General features: G+C 36.6%; 1 protein-coding gene across 1 annotated transcript in view; it reads right to left on the reverse strand.

The window, feature by feature from the left end:
* Window positions 1-18,162, reverse strand: part of nkain2 (sodium/potassium transporting ATPase interacting 2) — a 166,755-nt gene extending 148,593 nt beyond the window's left edge. The window contains exon 1 of the mRNA XM_051876236.1: window positions 16,046-18,162. Within this exon, the coding sequence (XP_051732196.1) occupies window positions 16,046-16,099 (54 nt within the window). The 5' untranslated portion in view covers window positions 16,100-18,162. The remainder of the gene's footprint in view (window positions 1-16,045) is intronic.
* Window positions 18,163-19,102: the final 940 nt, after the last annotated feature.

Consider the following 19,102-nt stretch of genomic DNA (forward strand, 5'->3'; position numbering starts at 1 on the left):
CATAGAAATGCAAATGTGCAAACATACATTTAAGACACTTAAATCAAAAAAATTCTGCTACAAGAAAACATGAAATCTTTCAGGAGTTGTTTAAGTGGGCATATAATTATCTGAAAAACATCTAAGAGAGTATATTAAAAGGATGCATCACATTGATCAAAAGTGACAGTAAAGACTTTTACATTGTTACAAAAAAAATCTATTTATAAATGCTATGTTTTCTATAAGAAATGTTTCTTGAGCAGCAAATCAGCATATTACAATGATTTCTTAAGGATCATGTGACACTGAGGACTGGAGTAATGATGCTGAAAATTCAGCTTTGCCATCACAGGAATAAATTACATTTTAAAATCTATTAAAATAGAAGACAGTTATTTTAAATTGTAATAATATTTCACAATATTACTGTTTTTACTGTATTTTTGATCATATAAATGCAGCCTTGGTGAGCATAAGAGTTTTCATTTAAAAACATTTTTATTTGACCTCAAACTTTTGAATGGTAGTGTGAATATATGTTTTCATCTTACATCTCAAAATATGAAGAAAATGTGTTAAAATGTGTCAGATTCTATTTCTAACATATAGACTTGCCTTTTATTGGTGGCATAGCCAGTTTAACTTCCTGTCACAGGAGAAAAAGTTCAATCCCAATAAATCTGAGTGTAAAATGACACAGCATGGCATTTTAAGTTTTTTGACGGCCGATTTTTTACTATAAAACGAAAAAGGTTGTTTCTTTGAAATCCTCACTCTGCAGAGCCTTTCCCAGGGGGGCAACAGACAAGCATCATAAGCACGAGGAAATCCATCATTCCTGACCACTTCCCCCACTTCTACAAGGTCACTACGTCGAAACAGGCAGTCTGACACTGGCTCTGTCACCTCCAATGCAATCAGAACCTCCCCACAGCGGCACATGGCTCACAGGTTTCAAGGAAATTATATTTATGAGTGGCAGACAGCGATCACTTTTCCACCGACACCCAGAACAATGCCACCGACACACAGACAGGCCGACTCACGATCATCGTTTGTTTGAGATTTCTAAGATGGGGCGTTCTGGGTATTATGAAGAGACATCTCCAAACGACCTAACAATTGATGAATAAGGTTTATGGAAGGAAAAAAAAAAAATGGGCCAACAGCAAGCATTTCAAACTGGAAAACAGTAAATGTGTGTGTGTGTGTGTGTGTGTGTGTGTGTGTAGGGCTACTACAGTTAAATTACTCTTCTTAGCAGGGCTCGACAGTGTGAGCATCTCTCTTGCATTTGTGACTAAATTATTTAGTTGTCATTTTTTTCTTTAAGACTGTTCATAACTTTTTTAAGTCAGTTACATAAAAACATAGATTGGTTTAATTTGATACCGAAAACTAAGACTGATTACCCCTAACTAACTAACTTCTAGTTGGTCATACTAGCTCTTAAGACAGTCTTAACATAATGGTTTATGCAACTGGCCCCTGGTCTCCCAGCCTGAAGAGGCTGGTATATTGGCAAGTATAAGAGGGTTTTGGGCACTTTCCGCTGGTCAGACTGGGAAACCAGCTTGCCAACCAGCTGAACACCAGCTAAAACTATCTTAAAACAGCTTACACCGTGTCCTAACCAGACGTGATGCGATAAGATTCCAGCGACAAACAATTTGTCTGTCCACACCAGACGTGACACAACTATGAGACGCAGTGAAGTCAATCAAAAATCAGAGTCAATCAGAAGAGCGTGTGGGCGGGCCCTCTCGGCAAGCTCCCAGCACTCGTAACGAAATGGATAAGTAAGTAATCAAATTCATGACCAGACCAGACATCCCCGTTTTCCAGGGACAGTCACGTTTTTTGGTGTTCTGTCCCCGGAAATGTCCCCGTTTTACAGCTTGTTCAAAACAACTTGCAAATACATTGCAAAAAAGCCCGATCAGCATACAGCAGCCTGCTGGTTATCGGAGCAATTGTGTATTGATCATGCTCACCAACAGAGGGGGCTGTGCAGCTACACTTGGTCACGCGCGTGCCGCTACTTCTGAAAAACGTAATCTGGATCTGGACCAGAGAAGAGCGCCATTATCGTCAAAAATCAAAATAAACATCGTTATCGGTTTCAAGGTAGAAACATACTAACTAGTCATGTTATGTTAAATTAAAGTAATACTGTTTGTATGTGTTATAACAGGGCCTCAACAGGGTGCATAATTTTGCATAATTTTAAACGGAACTTCAAAGCAGGCACAACGTAGCAATTTCCACACACTTCTTAACTATATCATGTGGTGAAGGTATGCTCATATGAATAAATAGAAAAATTATAATAAAATAAATAATACACATGCTACTTTGTGCTTAAAATGAGTCTAAAATGCAAAATAATGGTTAAATATAGTTCAAAGTTAAAAAGTTGTCATTTCTGTATACAGTAAAAACAGCTTGTGAAAATGAAAATATTAAATTCAATAATAAATGTTTTATTTATCTTTTCTTATATTTATGTTGTTTTATTTTTGTAATGTAATGTGCTTTTGTAAAGTCATACTTCTGTTACTTCTGTTTGTTCTGTAACATAACAGGCATATTGTTTTGAACTGCCTAATAACTGTAATAGTTTTTTGGTGAATTGTATTAAAACCAGAGCAAAAATCTTAATAATGAAACTAAATCACAATAATTATTAATGTAATAGCCTAATATAAGGAACCCACAACAATTAAAAACAAAAACATTCAAAAATGTATTGTCCCTGTTTTTTAATATATAGATAATAACAAAAGTGAGATTTTGGTGATATTTTGACCACTCAAATAGGACATGTCCCCGGTTTCCATTTCAGAAATCTGGTCACCTTATATTACACCATTTTAACATTAATATATAATGAGTTACTGAAACAATCTTTGTCATAGAATACACTTATCTGTTCACAATGAGTTGACAGTTGAACGTTTCATTTTATTTATTTTGAAGATATGAGGTAAATTCTCCATCGTTGCTTTCATTACGGCTATAAAAGACAAAAAATGATATTCAAACTCACATCAGATGCTTTTAACATTAAATAAAGCACATAAACAGTACCTGAGATTATTATTGCCATATTTTGTGTTGTTGTTCCAGCCGCGGTGTCACAGAAAAATAGAAACCGTTTCTAAAATAGAATCATTGTGTGTCGCCGTCGCGGCTAGTTAAGACAAAAACTCTGATTAACATGGAAAAGATACCTTTTATCACATGTCGTGGCATCACGTCGTGTCTGGTTATGACACAGTGTTAGGCTAGTTTTAACAGTTTTTTCAACAAGGATATAAGATTACTAGGATCTTAGAGGCAGGGCTTGAGTATAAGTCTCCATTTGCTTAAACAACTGGGATATTAAAGATATCATAATGCTATTATAGAGACATAAATGCATTCAGAAGTAGAGGCCCTACTGTGAGTTTAGTCTTGACTGGATTCCTTAATGTTTTATTTGAGTGCTAAATGGTATATCTTTAAAATATAGGCTAGCTCAGCACCCTGGGGTGTAGCCATTGCATTTGAAAATCTAAGCACACCTCCTACCAAGCGCAGCAGCAGTCATGACGGCTGAAAACAATAATTAAAGAACAGACTAATGTATGAAGAGTGAATCTCAGCATGGCTAACTAGCTGAGCTGTCGACACTAGTCGACCAACGTGGCCTTTTTCATTAAAGCTGGTTGACCTATGAATTCTAGCTTGTTGCTAATTAATAATAAAAACGTTTGAACTCCAGCACACCAGCATCCAATCTTGGGGACTGCAGAAAGGTGTTTCCAATCGTTGAGGGAAGTCAAAAACAAAAACAATCAATTTGTCAGTTCCACTTTTCGAACCAAGCCCAATGACAGCAGATCAGCAAAACCCCATTTTAATTTATCTGGTAAAAAGTGTGTCTAATACAGCTAACATATTCCACAAAGGCTTCTCTTCCTGTGCACCAAGAACGTAATTACATTTGCACACTGTAATATGAAGCCATTGGAAATGGCCTGAGGCACATTAAAGCACGTGATCTACCACCGTGTGCCCTGGCTAACAATGCCTTCAGTCCCAATAACCTGCTTCCATCAAAACCGCCTCATGTGGACAACACACATCTGCTCCTCTCACTCTAATAGCTTTGATGGAACCCTATAGGTTCCTTTAAGAAGTGAGGGAAATTACACTGGACTCTAGAGCCCTATGGAACCACTTACTGTGGCTATCTTCTCTTAACAGACAATAATGTCACCTAAATAGACAAAATGTGGGCATGGAATTGAATTCTCCATTATCATGAGACATACAGGTGATTTTATTTGAAAAAGGATACTAGACCAATAATGCTGTGGACTGACTGACTAACTAACTAACTAACTATCCATCCATCCATCCATCCATCCAACATTCAAAACTTTCAAACAACACTTAGCTAAAATTTATGTAGTTATGAAGTTCTTGGAATTTCAAATTCTAATTACTTTACAATTACAATTCTGCATCCTTTTTAGCTTCAAATGCAATTCGAATTCAAAAAGTGAATTGGTTAAAAGACCCTGGTTAAGAGAGCAGGTGTTGCCCAGATAACGTTCAAAATAAAGAAGGATGGCTGTATAGTATGTGCTAGATATGGGCTTTGACCCTACAGACCTCTAGATTCTCAGCTGACCCGAACAGATGTGGAACAGCCCACCTCATCAGCGAGTGCGGTTCTTCACCTGAGCCAAGCCACAATGACAGATCACACGTCAGGACAGCCCTCGCAGGTCCTGCAGCGATGAAGCCGCCCTTGACCAGGCATGCCATCGCAGTGTAAGAAAATCTCTTATCATGTTACGATATGCAGAGGCACAGTCGTAATCAGGCTAAGTGCCATGCTGAGGCGTGAACCCTGCTAAAATGCCATTCCAGGCACCCATAAAACACTTTATGGAAAATAAAGACCAATCTCACTGCTAAGTATCGATCGTAAATTATCGTAACATTTGCAGGCAGTCAGCAGAGAGATATTAACCACTGTAAGTTATCAAAGGGTGTGTGTGGCTGTTCTGCTTGTAAAGCAGCTGTTGGCATTGTAACCGTCTTCGGATTGGATTACATGTTATCTTCGTATTACAGCTACAGCTACGTGCAATCGTAGTTTAAAGGAACAGTTCGCCCAAAAAATAATGATTTGGTCATCATTTACTAATCCTCATGTCGTTTCAAACAAGTATGAGTTTCTTTCTTGCTTGATGAAAAATGATGACAGGTTTGAACTATCCCCTTAAGTTATGAAACTGAAACGCTTCTAAAGCAAATAAGAACTGGATAGCAGTACTACATATACATTGAAGGTAAAGAAAAACAAAGAAACGTTAAACCTAGATTTCAGCTTGGTTAAATATTTATGATTCCTCTGGCATCAAAAAGCACTCATCCTAAGAGCTTTCCTTGTAACAATATGTTCTCAGGAAACAGCCTTTTGGATTACAGGACTGCACGCTTTAAACAAGAGAGTTAATACATTATCTCACAATCACTTTATAAACACGTACTGTACCAGTACTACAGTATCATGATGGTATATATGAAACCATAGTTTTCAAATGTTAGTGTAAGGCCCTTAAAAATACGGTATTACTATACATGGCCAAAAACGTCAAAAGGACAGCTTTACATATAAATATACACTATTGTTTTAAAGGTTTGGGTTCAGTAAAATTTGGGGCTTTTTAAAAGAAATTAATAATTTGCATTATAAAACATACACAGTAAGCTTCATAAGTAGAGACTTACAATTCTACAAAATGTATATTTCAAATAAATGCTGTTTTTTCGAGCTTTCAATATATTAAATGATCCGGAAAGAAATGCATCACGGTTTCAACAATATTACAACATTAAAAAAATTCTTTACTTTTAAATGGTAGTACAGTTGTATGTGCATACACACACACATCCTTGTTTATCCTACTTTGTGGGGTCCAAATGACCCCACTAAGATAGTAAGATCAGGAATTTAGGACGTTGTGGGGTCCTTCAGTCAGACCCCACAAAGACAACATCTTAAAAATCATATATAAAAATGTTTGACAAAATCTTAAAAGTCGGTATAGTATGGCCCTTCCCTACACTTTACCGAAACCTGCCTATCAAAGGAACCTAATGTAATTCTAACATTCTTATACATATTTTTATATATAGGTTTAGGGATAGGTTCTTGTGAAGGGTAGGTTTAGGGCGATGAAGGATGCTAGTGAAGGACGATAGTATATTTAGTCTCATATAAAATATTATGTCTTTGTGGGGTCCAAGTAAAGTAAAGTCAAAGATTCCGTATCTTTTGTACTTTGTGAGGTCACCTGGATCCCACAAAGTAATAAATATAAGTTCACACACACAAACAAGATATTGAATATGTGTACATACTTGATCAAATTAATTACATATGCTAACTGAAGCATCAACTGAATCACAACTATTCGCACAAATATTTGCTGATATTTGCCATTCATTGAATCGACATTATAAAAAAAAAATTGGCTTTAGAAGTCAATATATTGTTTATTTTCTTTCCATATTTAACATTAGTCTATTGCTGACCTACAACATTTTGCAATCAAGTCAATCTGCCCAGAGTAGATTTAGACGTAACGATCAAATCAAAGGGAAAACTGGAAATTATGAATTGTTTTATTTTATTTCTATTAAATCACATTGCTTTTTTTTTTATAATTAACCACACTAAATGAGTGGGTCAGATTGACAGGCTTTGTAGGTATATGAGGCGAACAGAAGAAACCCACTTGAAACTCACTCTGGCTTGATCACATTTCACTTCTTAGCTGCAAACAACCAAGGAAGGTGACGCCGTAATATCATACACTAAATGTTGTTATCAACTACATTATCTTCACTTTACAACAACAGGTTACAATTGACATATTAAGCGTGAAGCAGGATAAGGCTGTGACCTGAAATATCATGTACTGTATATAATATATGTATATATCAAGGACAGATGTGCATGCTACACTGCTTGTAAACGCAACTGCGACTGAGAATATATGGACAATAACAAACTCTCAGTTATGTAGCAAAAATGCTTTTATTCACAGCCATTCTACTGCCCTGCCTCGTTTCGTTCTGCTGAAGCACATAAGCGCCTTTGTCTGTATTCCCATGGGATCACATTCTCTAGGCTCTACCGCTGCAGTCAGGTAAAAACGCTTCTGCTGTGGCAACAACGCAGAGGATTTATCAGACAGGTGATACAAAAGCGTTATGGGTATTCATATTTCCAGACGATAACACAAGGGACTGTTTATTATTAGATCAAAAACTATAGGCAACCGCATTAAGGAGAATATGTTCTAACAAAGTTTGCTGAAACACAGCCAAACCGCAAAAGATGATGGCTTCATTCCCAGATGCAAAGTGAGGTAACTTTACCGTAAAACGACTTTCGTAAAGTGGCCGGATACAAACTGTGGTCGCACACCGCCTGGTGTGGTGGGGAATAATTTGATGGTTTTATCAGCATCAATGACAGGCAAACAGAGAATGGGTAGACTGTCAATTTAACAGTCTAATTAATGGAACTGATTACACAGCTTGAATATAAGACAGCACTCATGAATGTGTTCAAAGACTGACATTAAAACATGCATTTAAGATGCAGTGTGGAATTTCTGCAGCACTACTTAAAAAAAAAGTTAAATATGTCAACAAAATTAAATGTTTGTTAAAGGGATAGTTCAATCAAAAAGTAATTTACTCACCCTACAGTTGTTCCAAACCTGTACGAGTTTCTTTCTTCTGTTAAACACAAAAAATTTTGGTAACCAGACAGTTGACGGTAGCCATTGACTTCCATAGTATTTTTTTCCTACGATGGAAGTCAATGGCTACCGTCAACTGTCTGGTTACCAACATTTTTTTTGTGTTTAACAGAAGAAAGAAACTCATAAAGGTTTGGAACAATTTCAGGGTTAATAAATGATGACAAAATTTTCATTTCTATCACTTTAACAAAAGGTTTTTAGATTTTGTCAATAATAATGAAAGAGATAAATATAAAATTTGCACCAGAAAGATAATAAAATAAGGTTGCACATTATTTTACAGAACGCGCACTTATGTGTACTTACAATGTGTACTTACCTAATAAAGTACTTACTTTATTAAAGTACTTACTAATATAAGGTTACTAGGTTAGGTTATATTAGAGGTAGGTTCAGAGTTAATACCAAGTTATTACCCAGTTATTGTAATTACTATAATAAGTACATAGTATGTACATGGCGAACAGGACTGTAAAATAAAGTGCTACCTTAAATTATTTTAAAATGAATCTTGAATTTTTCTTGAAAATGAATTTAAGAAAAAATAAGATCAGTTTCCACATGTTGATTTGGTTACATGTTCATACATATTTAAATTAATATATAAAATATTTGAATATTTAGTCATTTTATTTTTTAACTTAAATGTCATTTATTTAGTTTCAATTCAATTGGATACCATTTTAGTATAGTAAATTTCACTAAAATTAAAATGACATGACAATAATACAGACTAAATTGATATTTTTGTCAAAAAAAAGACTACATTATAAATAAACTATTATCAAAATACTGTATATATAAATGAACATCGCACCAAACATAACTGAAATGGAACAGATTTCCGAACACCAAATAAAATTAATAAAATCAACAAAAATAAAATTCACACAGTTCATCTTTAGATGAGCCACTTGAAAGGAATATGAATCTAATATTGCTAACTTTCCTATGAGATCTTTCTGATCTTCTGCCAAAGATTTTTTTCTAAATCATTTGTATTCTCCGCAACCTGTCCCGAAACATTCATTAATGTGATTTGTGCACTTTATTATGTGAACGCCTTGGTTGGAAAGGCTTTGCCAAGAACAAAAAAATGCAAATTCAAATCAAATAGATTCAGTAAACAAAACCAGCCAAAAGGCATCATGATACACATAATGCATTTCTTGTACTGTGCTGGGCTTTGACGGGTCAAAAGGACAACTGTGAGGAGTCTGGATCCTCCATGTTCAGCTACTGGGCAACATTCCAACATTTATACCTATTGTTGCTAGGAGACATTCCCGCTAATGTTTATGGCTCGCCTCAATCAGATGGGAACCTGGCAAATAGCGTGCAGCACAGCACAGGTATCATCACTGTAACCTTTTGTGTTCTGAAATCTCCCGACTACGAAAGAGGCATCCGAGGTGGGAAAAGAAAGGTTAATTTAATGCCAAAAGGAAGGAGAAATGCCTGAAAAATGTCCTGCAGCAAAGACTTATTCCCACCACACCTTTGCGGCAATTGTGTTTATTGGTTTTGTTAGGCTGGGAATGATTTATAACATTTGAAAAGCCATTAAATCTTTCTGCCTTTTTAGATTTGGATTGTGGTGCAGAGAAGCCAATTCAATTCACTAGCCAAATATCAAGGACTTCTTTTCCCTGAAAGGCAGCTCTTCAGTTGCAGTCATAAAGCCAAAGAGCTTCACTTGTTCACTGTGAGCAGGATTCTATCTCTATCCCGCTAGTCAATCTGGCATTCTTTATCATCAAATTTATGAAAATATTAGCAAACAAATCTATCTGATTCAATAGTCCAACAAATCGATGGATTTACAACAAGCACGATGCAAAAGGTTTCCAGTGACATGCTTTTTGTCTGTCCACAGACAATGTGTTTCCATCCACCTACTTTTATGTGAATTTTGGGACACTGCATAAAAAATGCTGGATGGAAACACCAAAATTCCACCACCGAGACACACATTCATTCTAAAAATGTGCATAAAAATCATGTGCTCAACTGATGCTCACTGTTTGATCCGATAAGAAGATATGCGTATAAACTACTATGGAAACATTTACATTTTTAATAAATCCCTCGATGCACAACAAAAAAACTTGTATGTGTTTGCCTCAACAGTGGATGTGATTGGATAACTGGACTAACCAGCAGACCAATTACATTGTAACAACTCAAATGTTGGTTTAGTCATTCTAAAATGCTTGAGTCAAAGTCTGTCATCAAAATGGTAGGGTATAATTACCTCCCAGAACTGTCTCACACAATTGCGTTTCCAAACACCAGGCAGCTTTCATTTTTATTACAGATATTTTGCGGCAATTTATTACAATTTTTTTGCAGCAGGAAGTGACGATTTTGTTCTCTTGAACACATGGGATGGAAATGGTGCTTTATTGACAAATTTTTAATGCGATATTTCAATTTTGAGCATAAGTTAATTTCGCAACTTTGGATGGAAACATAGCTTGTGAAACTGATGTCACAATAATAGCTAATCAGATCATATGTCATGTTTAATATTTATGTGAGGTTATGTGGAGTTCGATTTATAGCCAATGAGATTGCACAGAAGAGACTATTTGTAGATTGATGGCGAAGTACTGTAATGCAAACCAAGCGATCAACAAAATGTTGCACAAAAATCTGATTTACATGAAAAAGAGCTTTCATGAGGAAGTTTGCAAAAAAGCACCTTAATGCAGCTTTTAATTAGCAAGTCTAAATTCATGGTGTACAAAAACATTCATTTATACATGGTAGAGTTATGGCATCAATGCTTTGATAAGACAGAATGTAAATATTTGGATTAATTATGCAAAACAGCTTCCGAAACCATCTGTCAGTTTTGGAAAATCAAGGTCAAGTCGCAAATGCATTGCACAGCAATTTAGAGCAATATTCTGCCAATGCGATTGTTGTGTTTGGCAAAGGATCTGTTTCCGTCTGTACGCTAGGAATCCGTTTACTTCTAATCCATTTCTAAAAAAAAGGAAAAAAAAAGAAGAAGAGTTGTCACAGCACTTTTACATGCTTATAGACAAACTCAATCAAACACAATGCACAGCATTAACCTCAAGAAAATCTACATTTGGCAAATCACCTGCATTCAGGAGGGTAATTAATTTCAAGAACGCAAGTCTTTCTCCTGCATATAGCTGATTACGGTGAAGGAAAACAACAATTAAACCTTTGTCTTTGTGGTGTTCAAAGAGGAAAAATGACAGCAGACATTCATACCTGTTTGAAAACAAAGCAATTATAGAAATGTGTAGTGCCAGGTGTAGAATATTTCAAGAGAGTTTAGAAATAAACTCAGTTCATGACCTCAAGAAGAACAGGTGTCTGTCAGTCTCTGGGCAATATGTTATTTGCCAATGAGGACACAGTCTAACAAGTAATTTTTTTCTTTCTTTTTTTTCTATTTACCCATTCTATTTTTACTCCCAAGGTAACATTTGAGTTAACAATCAATCTTGGGTTTATTTGGCTAAACATACATTTGTGGCTGAAAAAGCATAAACAAATAAGGAAAAAAAATATGACAGATGTACAACCTGATAAATGTTTCTGAAATGACAAATGCAGAAGCTGATTAAAGTTAAATTGTAAATTTTCAATGCCTTGTGCATCTCCTTCTGTAGTTTAATGGACTTCGATTCAACGTTACTTTAGTACAATTAAATTATAAAAAAAAAAATCATAAAATGAACATTTAATCATGCTTCCTGACTATGACTATTCTACAGGCAACTTGCCAAATCACACTTACTGAAAGCAGACAGCACGAAAACAAATAAGGACAGATGGACTTACTGCATTACGCATTGCTGTGGACTGCAGGCCAATGATAGACAATGATATGGAAATAAATAATATTTTAAACTCTAAAGATTCTGTAATGTATATTCAACTCATCTGCCACAATATCATCTTTGAATTATTCTCATTCAAGGGCTTTTCTTAGAAAACATTGATATATGTGATTAAACTGATTAATCATGCAATTAATTCAATCAAATCATTTAAAGAAACAAAGAAACAGGCTTGACACATAATATTTATGATATAATCCAGACAGATTTTTGACTATCAACATTAATTCTACTGCATTCTGCAGTTTATTCTGGCCAAGTACTGCCCACTTAGACAAAAAAACAAAACCTTCTGATGAACAAGTAAAATGACCAACTGTTGTTGATAAGGGTGTGCAGGGGCAGATAAATCTGAAATCAATGCAGCCACAACAACAGACTGGCATACAACAAAGTTGTAAAACATTCAAATAATGATGCTTCAGTTTCCACAAAAGCTTACAGAGATGACAAGGAAATTAGTGCAAAATTTGAGAGAACCACTTGGTCAGAACTTCCCTCAAGGACATAACAGATGATACAGCATGTCTAAAACAAAACTCTTAAATAATTATACATTCCAAGTACTGAACTGAGTTCTTTTTGCCGCCTAATTTCAAGTGTGTCCGACTGCGTGCCGCAGTACTACAAACCACGCCCCTACAAATTACGCACCTACTACAAGTTACACCCCCTACAATAAAACAGCCATTTGGGATGTCATCAGAGCCTCTTCCTCTGGAATCGCGGATGTCGTCACTAGGACCACTCTTCTTCTACATCACTTTTCTTTATTCACTATCGCCACCTAGTGATAAGGCCTACAGATCGTATTACATAGATCACCAGACAACACAAGTCATCCTGTTTGTTTTCCTCAGGTTTTTTTTAAATGTATTTTACTTATGAAACAGTACATTTTAATTTTATGGCAGGGGTAGGTTTAGGGTAAGGTTTAGGGTTGGGGGTAAGTTTTTAGCTATAATCACCATGAGTCTGTTAATTTGATTGTATAATTTATTTTGTGTTTTACTAATAGTGGTTATTTCATATCATCAGATTTGAAAGCAATATAAGTTAGCTTTACAAACCTTTCATACATAAAACAAAATAATTTACTTCAAAAGACCGTTTTAGTCGATGACATCCATGCTTGTTTCTTTGCGGGAGGCGTAACTTGTAGTAGTAGGCGTAACTTGCCGGGGTGCAAGTATCCCTGTAAACAGTCATTTATATCTTAAGTAAACATAAACAGTCGGTCTTAAAGTGACAGCAGCCTAATATAGCCTACCTGCTGTCTGTCGTCTGTCATTAATGTTAATCAAACAACAAGAGAGAAAATCTGACTGAATCACTTTTGTAAGAATAAATGTATCAATTTACATAGTGAAGACTATGCAGGGTTTTTATACATGTAATTACTAAATACAATTGTAAATACAATTTATGTAGTATTTCTTATTTCTAGTGAATTTTTTCAAGAAGGATCCATTTCATTTGTCTTTGGTCTATTGTAGTTTGGTCTTATTGCTTGTAATTAGTTTATTTGTTCTTATTTTTATCACTGACTATTTACTTGTCTTCAGTAAGAGTTTTTTTTTTTTTTTTTTTTTACTTAGGCTAGTATTCGTTTTTTGTAATATTGAAATTGGTGACAAGAATTATGAAATTTCAATTATATAAAAAATTTTGTTATCATACAAACCTTATTTTTAAGCAAAAATAACTACATTGTGATATATGTCGTTATCATGAAATAAAATTATAGATAATTATAAATAAATTAAAGATTTTGGTCATACCGCCCACCCCTACTATAAACCCTGCAACATCAGCAGCAATCTGCTAACATGTAAACAAATCTTCCTGACTTACTGATAAAAAATAAAAAAGCTTGTGCACGGCTGATTCCCAGAAGTTCCCTTGCGGGCAGCCAATTGGAACGGGCGGATTTCACCAGCTGTATTCATCTTAGTATACAATACGCATCAAAGGGAGGCTGTCGGAGGCTGGCGCTAAGAGGACAATTTGACAACGGTTATCAAGTTCTTCATCAGCCATAATAGAGTCTAAACTATTTTACAAGATGTCCTTCCTATGAATGCATCTTTGAGCAATCTCTATGAACACATCCCCTTGAGTATACAATATTCTTTCGTTGCTTCAATGTCAGAATGTTGGGCCTCCAGGCCAGACTGTTAGACCACAGGCATTTATACATGCCAGACACAAAAACCACCAGAGAGAACTCTCATAAATGCTTTAACTATGGACATTTTATCTGTATTATTGCCTTAGGCAATAAAAACTGCTCTGCCTGGTAATTTAGCAAAGCTGGGTGCATTATGTGTTTTTTACAGCCATTCCTATGGAAGAAAAGGGTAACAAAGATAGATGCGGAAAGAGCTTCGACAACAACTTTTCTTTCTTCATTTTTCTTCATAACTCTGACACTACATGCTGAACTACATGCCAACCTTTGGTTAAAAAAGTTGTTGGGGGAAATTGTGACAAATGATATCAACCCAGTATCTCTCATATAAGACCATACTTATGTTATACTTATAAACTTTCTGTATTTTTTTTCACCTTTTTATGCTACTAAATTCTTTTAGCTGTCAGGAATAAGTGTGCTTAATGCAAGTCATGAAGTCTAAGAGGAATCAACAGTATCTGAAATCCTTTTAAATAAAATATATTGTTGATATCAATGCATTCTGTAACAGCGTTCATAAATCATTTCATGACAAATTTTATGACAGTTTTAATTCATAACTCGTGTGGCAATTGCCCCTGACTATCATGATTAAACTTTATGTGGCGGCTAACAGCAACAGTGTTAAAAGGCCTTTTTCCCCATACAATCACCCTTCTTTTTCTCATGAAATGAGAGAACATTACTGAGCATTTACCTAGTAAGTCAATTTAGTTGCTCTGGGTCTCCCCTACTTACAGAGTGTGACAAGAGGAACAAATATAAAACATTGCAATACAACAATGTGTTTCTGAACCTTCCAATTGAGGGCATCCCAGTTGTGCTCAGAATGAACTCTCTCGCAGGATAGTAGCAAACATGGGGAAAAAGGGATCGTAAAAGGTCAGAGAAACACAAAAGAAAAGAGAGGACAAAAGAGAGCTCAGATCAGTGCACCAAAAAGAAAAAAGAAAAAGAAAAAAAAAAACATGAACTCCCCTCAAAGTTTTACATCAATCAGCACAAAACCCACCCAACGGCTACTAAAAGTAACTTGCTCACCTATGACATCATCCCACTCAAATGATATGCTTATGACATCATCCCGCTCAAAGAGCGGCTTCTAGTCACGAACACTGAGTAAGGTCTGATTAATAGACACCAGGTGGTGACATCACCCACTACAGCTGATTCTTCGGGTTAACGACCTATGTGATACATTAACCTACAAACGTCCATTTGGATTAGTGTAGTCACGCTTGCCAGTTGTCATGTGATCTATCACGCACGTCTGATTCACCATGCCAGCTGGTTGGCATGGCGAGACTGTCGCTGGCCACTATCCATTACTGTAACTGAAAGAGTGATTCAAAAGGTGTCATACAGATAGTCTGGGAAGAGTAAAATTACTCAGTTCCGTGAATTCTTGCAGAGCGCAATGTTGCTGTACAAACACCAGACTGAAATGGGACTGGATTAGAAAACATTAAATGTAGAATTCTAACTGTAAAAACCCTCTTAAGCAATAGCAGAAGCAACAAGTAATCGTTTCTGCTTTAGTAGGTCAATGAGACTTGGCTTAGAATCTTAAACTTAAAACTCCTAATTGGCTGTCAGGACCCGTGGTAGTGGGAAGATAAGCATAAATGATAGTGGCCCCAGGCTAATGACACAAGCCCTGCCTTCATGAGCACCATCATCCCTCCGGTGTAATATAACGAGGCAGGGTTTCCACATATAGCTCTACATTATTTCTACTAAGATACATACATCTTAGTGCCGTATCACTGACCACTAGTCAGGTGGTCACTTGGGTTCTTGAGTTCTTGGGTTCACCACAGTTTTTGCACAATTACAAGTGACAACTCTATAAAATCACATTAAATAAAAAAAGGAACTAGCGTCCAGCAACCAATTCAGATTAAAAACCTTGGCGAGTAATCCGAAAGGTTGTAGGTTCAAACCCTCTATGAACTTTAACCCAAGGTTAGTCCAATCAGACGGTCCTGATTTACAAATTCACCAGTTTTTATTAGAAAGTGATGCTGTAATTTAGTAATTAAAAGTCTAATGAAAGATCTTGGCTGGTAATCTGAAAGGCTGTAGGTTCAAATCCATAAACTATCACCATCACAGCAGGTATAAATTACTTAAGCATTATCACTTACCAATTGCATGCCACATATAAATGCCAGCGTGCATCTACCACTGCAACAGCCCATCTTGCCCTCCTTCGAGTCCGTGTTTCCACGTGGGTCGCTGTAACTCCACAAAATGATGCCCAGGCAGCGGGTTTAAAGGGATCTTTCTTCACTCCAAAGACGACAGACGCGAATCAAATACGCCCTTCCGATGAAAGCATCCCAAGCGCTCCACCATATAGGAAGAAGATATGAAGAAAACTGCATGTGTTTGTCTAAAAAGTAGAACTGAGGTGTAACGTAAAGTCAAAGAGATACGAACAACACTTCTCTAAGTTGGCGGAGAAATAACGCTATCTCCAGATCCAGAACTGAAAACATGTCAATATGATCTTTCCACGGGTCCGTGTCTGAGAAACAAAGACACCCACTGTTGTTTACGCTCTCATTGCTCCTCCCTCGCGAGAAAGAAACCGAAATAACACATTTTAAACAGTAGTGACTCGTTTTCTTTCTCTGGAAGCCGCGACGCGCGTGTTTAGTTCTCCAGCAGGAAATCCACGGGAATTGTGATATAAGGACAATAATCCAAGCGCGCGTCCTGCAAGAGCCGTTCAGTGCAACTGAAACGTGTCTTCGCGGGTCCCTAAACTACTATTGGTCCCTTCCAGCGTTAACTTGCTCAGTTCGGGTGTAGAGGAGGACAAAGAAGCGGAGCATCTTGCACCATCTGACGCTCCAGATTGAATGAAGCGCACGCGGTGCTGCTCTCCGCGGGGATGCGACTCGGTTTGTTTCTCACGCAGCGGCTGGTGCTGATGCTGTACAGAGCGCAGATGAGGACCTGGACGTCCCTCAATGCACCGGATGAGCTCTCTGCTCCCTCTCTCAGTGGGCGTGAGAGCAAGGCGATATGGAAATAATGACTGTGTGATATTTGGGGGTCACTCGGCAAGATGCAGATATATAGCGGGCTGTAATTGCTTCAGTCGCCCTCAGGAAATTCCAGGTCGGAATGTAAACGGCTCCCGCGGGTTTCAAAGTCTACAATGAAAAGAAATGTCCTTGTTACTAATGTAACAATTCGTTTATTAATCTTCTATTATTGTAGTTTAAAAGGTCCTTTGACGAGAAAAAAGTTTAATTTCTACAACGTTTTTGCAGCTTATGAAGGATTTATTTTGCGAAAACGATTGTATCCTGGTTACTCACAAAATCAATAATAATAAAATAGGTAGACAAAATATTGATTTAAGTTGACATTACTTTATAACTTTAGCTGTATTAAGAAAAATATAGGCTATAAATTACTTTGTTAGCTAACGTTACATTAAGAAAAAATATTCCACTACAGCATATAGGCTAGGCTACTATAGGCTAGCAAACAAAAAAAAAACCGGCTAGCAAACAAGACGAACACTGCAACAATATTAAAAGTAACAGCTTAATAATACTTTAATCTAATAATAAGTCTGTATCTGTCTTTATTGTCAAACACAGTAGAAGATATGACAGTATATTATAGCTATATGCTGTAGCGTCGATTTTATTTACCTGAGAGGAATAATGTGCAGCGTTGCCACGATCGATGCCGTGCCCGTGACTGACCAATCAGAATCAAGTATTCATTAGAGCCGAGTAACACATGCAGTATACACTTTATATACTATATAGGCCTTTACACTAAAAGCGTACTTGTATAGTATATCCTATACTTTTATACTTAAAGTTAATGCTGGTGAAATGCAATCCCAAATAGTCAACATAAACACAAACACAAGCCCACACCCACAAAAAAAATACACAGACAATCAGTCTCTCTATCAATGTTTATGACATGCTTTAATTTTCCCAGCAATCATGAGTGGCAGTACCATGTATTTACATTCCGATTTCCGGAGGTAATGACTGCAGGAGAAATTGCGGACCCCTCCTTCCTGTCATGCTTGTCCTCTGGTCCAGTTAAATTCACTTGTACCTGGGAAACCGACAGAATTAGTAATACTTGCGTTATGTTTGTGTGCATGTTCCATGCCACATGACTTAGCCTATCTGCGTTTTCCGGCCATCAGGTCTGGTCCTCGCATTTGCCAAGTTTCCACAATGTCCAAGCAAGCATACTGTTATAAACAAATCCGGTGGAAATGAAGGCCATTAACCTCAGCTCATGACAAAATTAATAATACAGAATCCTCCTGGAATGTATTATATGTCATATATGAATAACCTAGTATTTTGTTTACATGCATTTGTTTCTTTGTTCCCTTAAAAGTCATTACAACTCTTTGAGACATAGTTGTCTTCGATTCAGAGATTTGAATTTATTTCATTCACATCACAAAATTTTAATTATCTGCCTGAAAGTGTCACACTGCTTGTATCTGATAGCATTCTCAAATCTTAATCTAGATTTGGCAAACTGGGACGAACCAATAAAGAATACGAAATTAAGGAGGACTGCGCATCTGTAGCAGCTGTATGGAGAGATATCGATCCTTTAAAAATTCATGAGCTACTGCAGAGCCCATGACTTCTATCACTTTAAATTGGACACCAGACTGATGCACTTTCCTGCTTTGTGCTTTAGCGAGGTTGAACTTTGGGTTCTCCTAAATGTTTTATTTGATCTGCTCTTATTCAGTATGCCATAGGCTTTTCACCCAACTATAACAGTGAAAAATCAGGGCATTATTCTTTCAAAGGTTCCTTTGCACCTTGAACACACCCTCATTGGCAGGCTAAACTGTAGATGTTAAAGCTGTATTGTGTCATTTAAATAACACAATGGCTATTTCACAGATTTACAAGACTGATATGACAGTCGATGTGGCTTTGAATGCATTTACAGGCCGACTCTACCACAAAACATGTCCATTGTGTTATGCTAATATACTGTATAGCTTGTTTTCCAAAGCAGCTGTTCCACTACATCTCATATTGAAATCTTTGTAGCAGTTTGAATCGCAATATTATCACTTGCTCACTGAGATGGAATTCTTATAAAAGATTTGTGACATGTGAGCAGATGGTTGCCCTGCTACATAGATGTTTTTCTCAGTCGCAAAGGGTTCAGCTAAGGGCTAA

This window comes from Ctenopharyngodon idella, chromosome 20, assembly GCF_019924925.1.
Source record: "Ctenopharyngodon idella isolate HZGC_01 chromosome 20, HZGC01, whole genome shotgun sequence".
NCBI classification, from domain to species: Eukaryota; Metazoa; Chordata; class Actinopteri; order Cypriniformes; family Xenocyprididae; genus Ctenopharyngodon; species Ctenopharyngodon idella.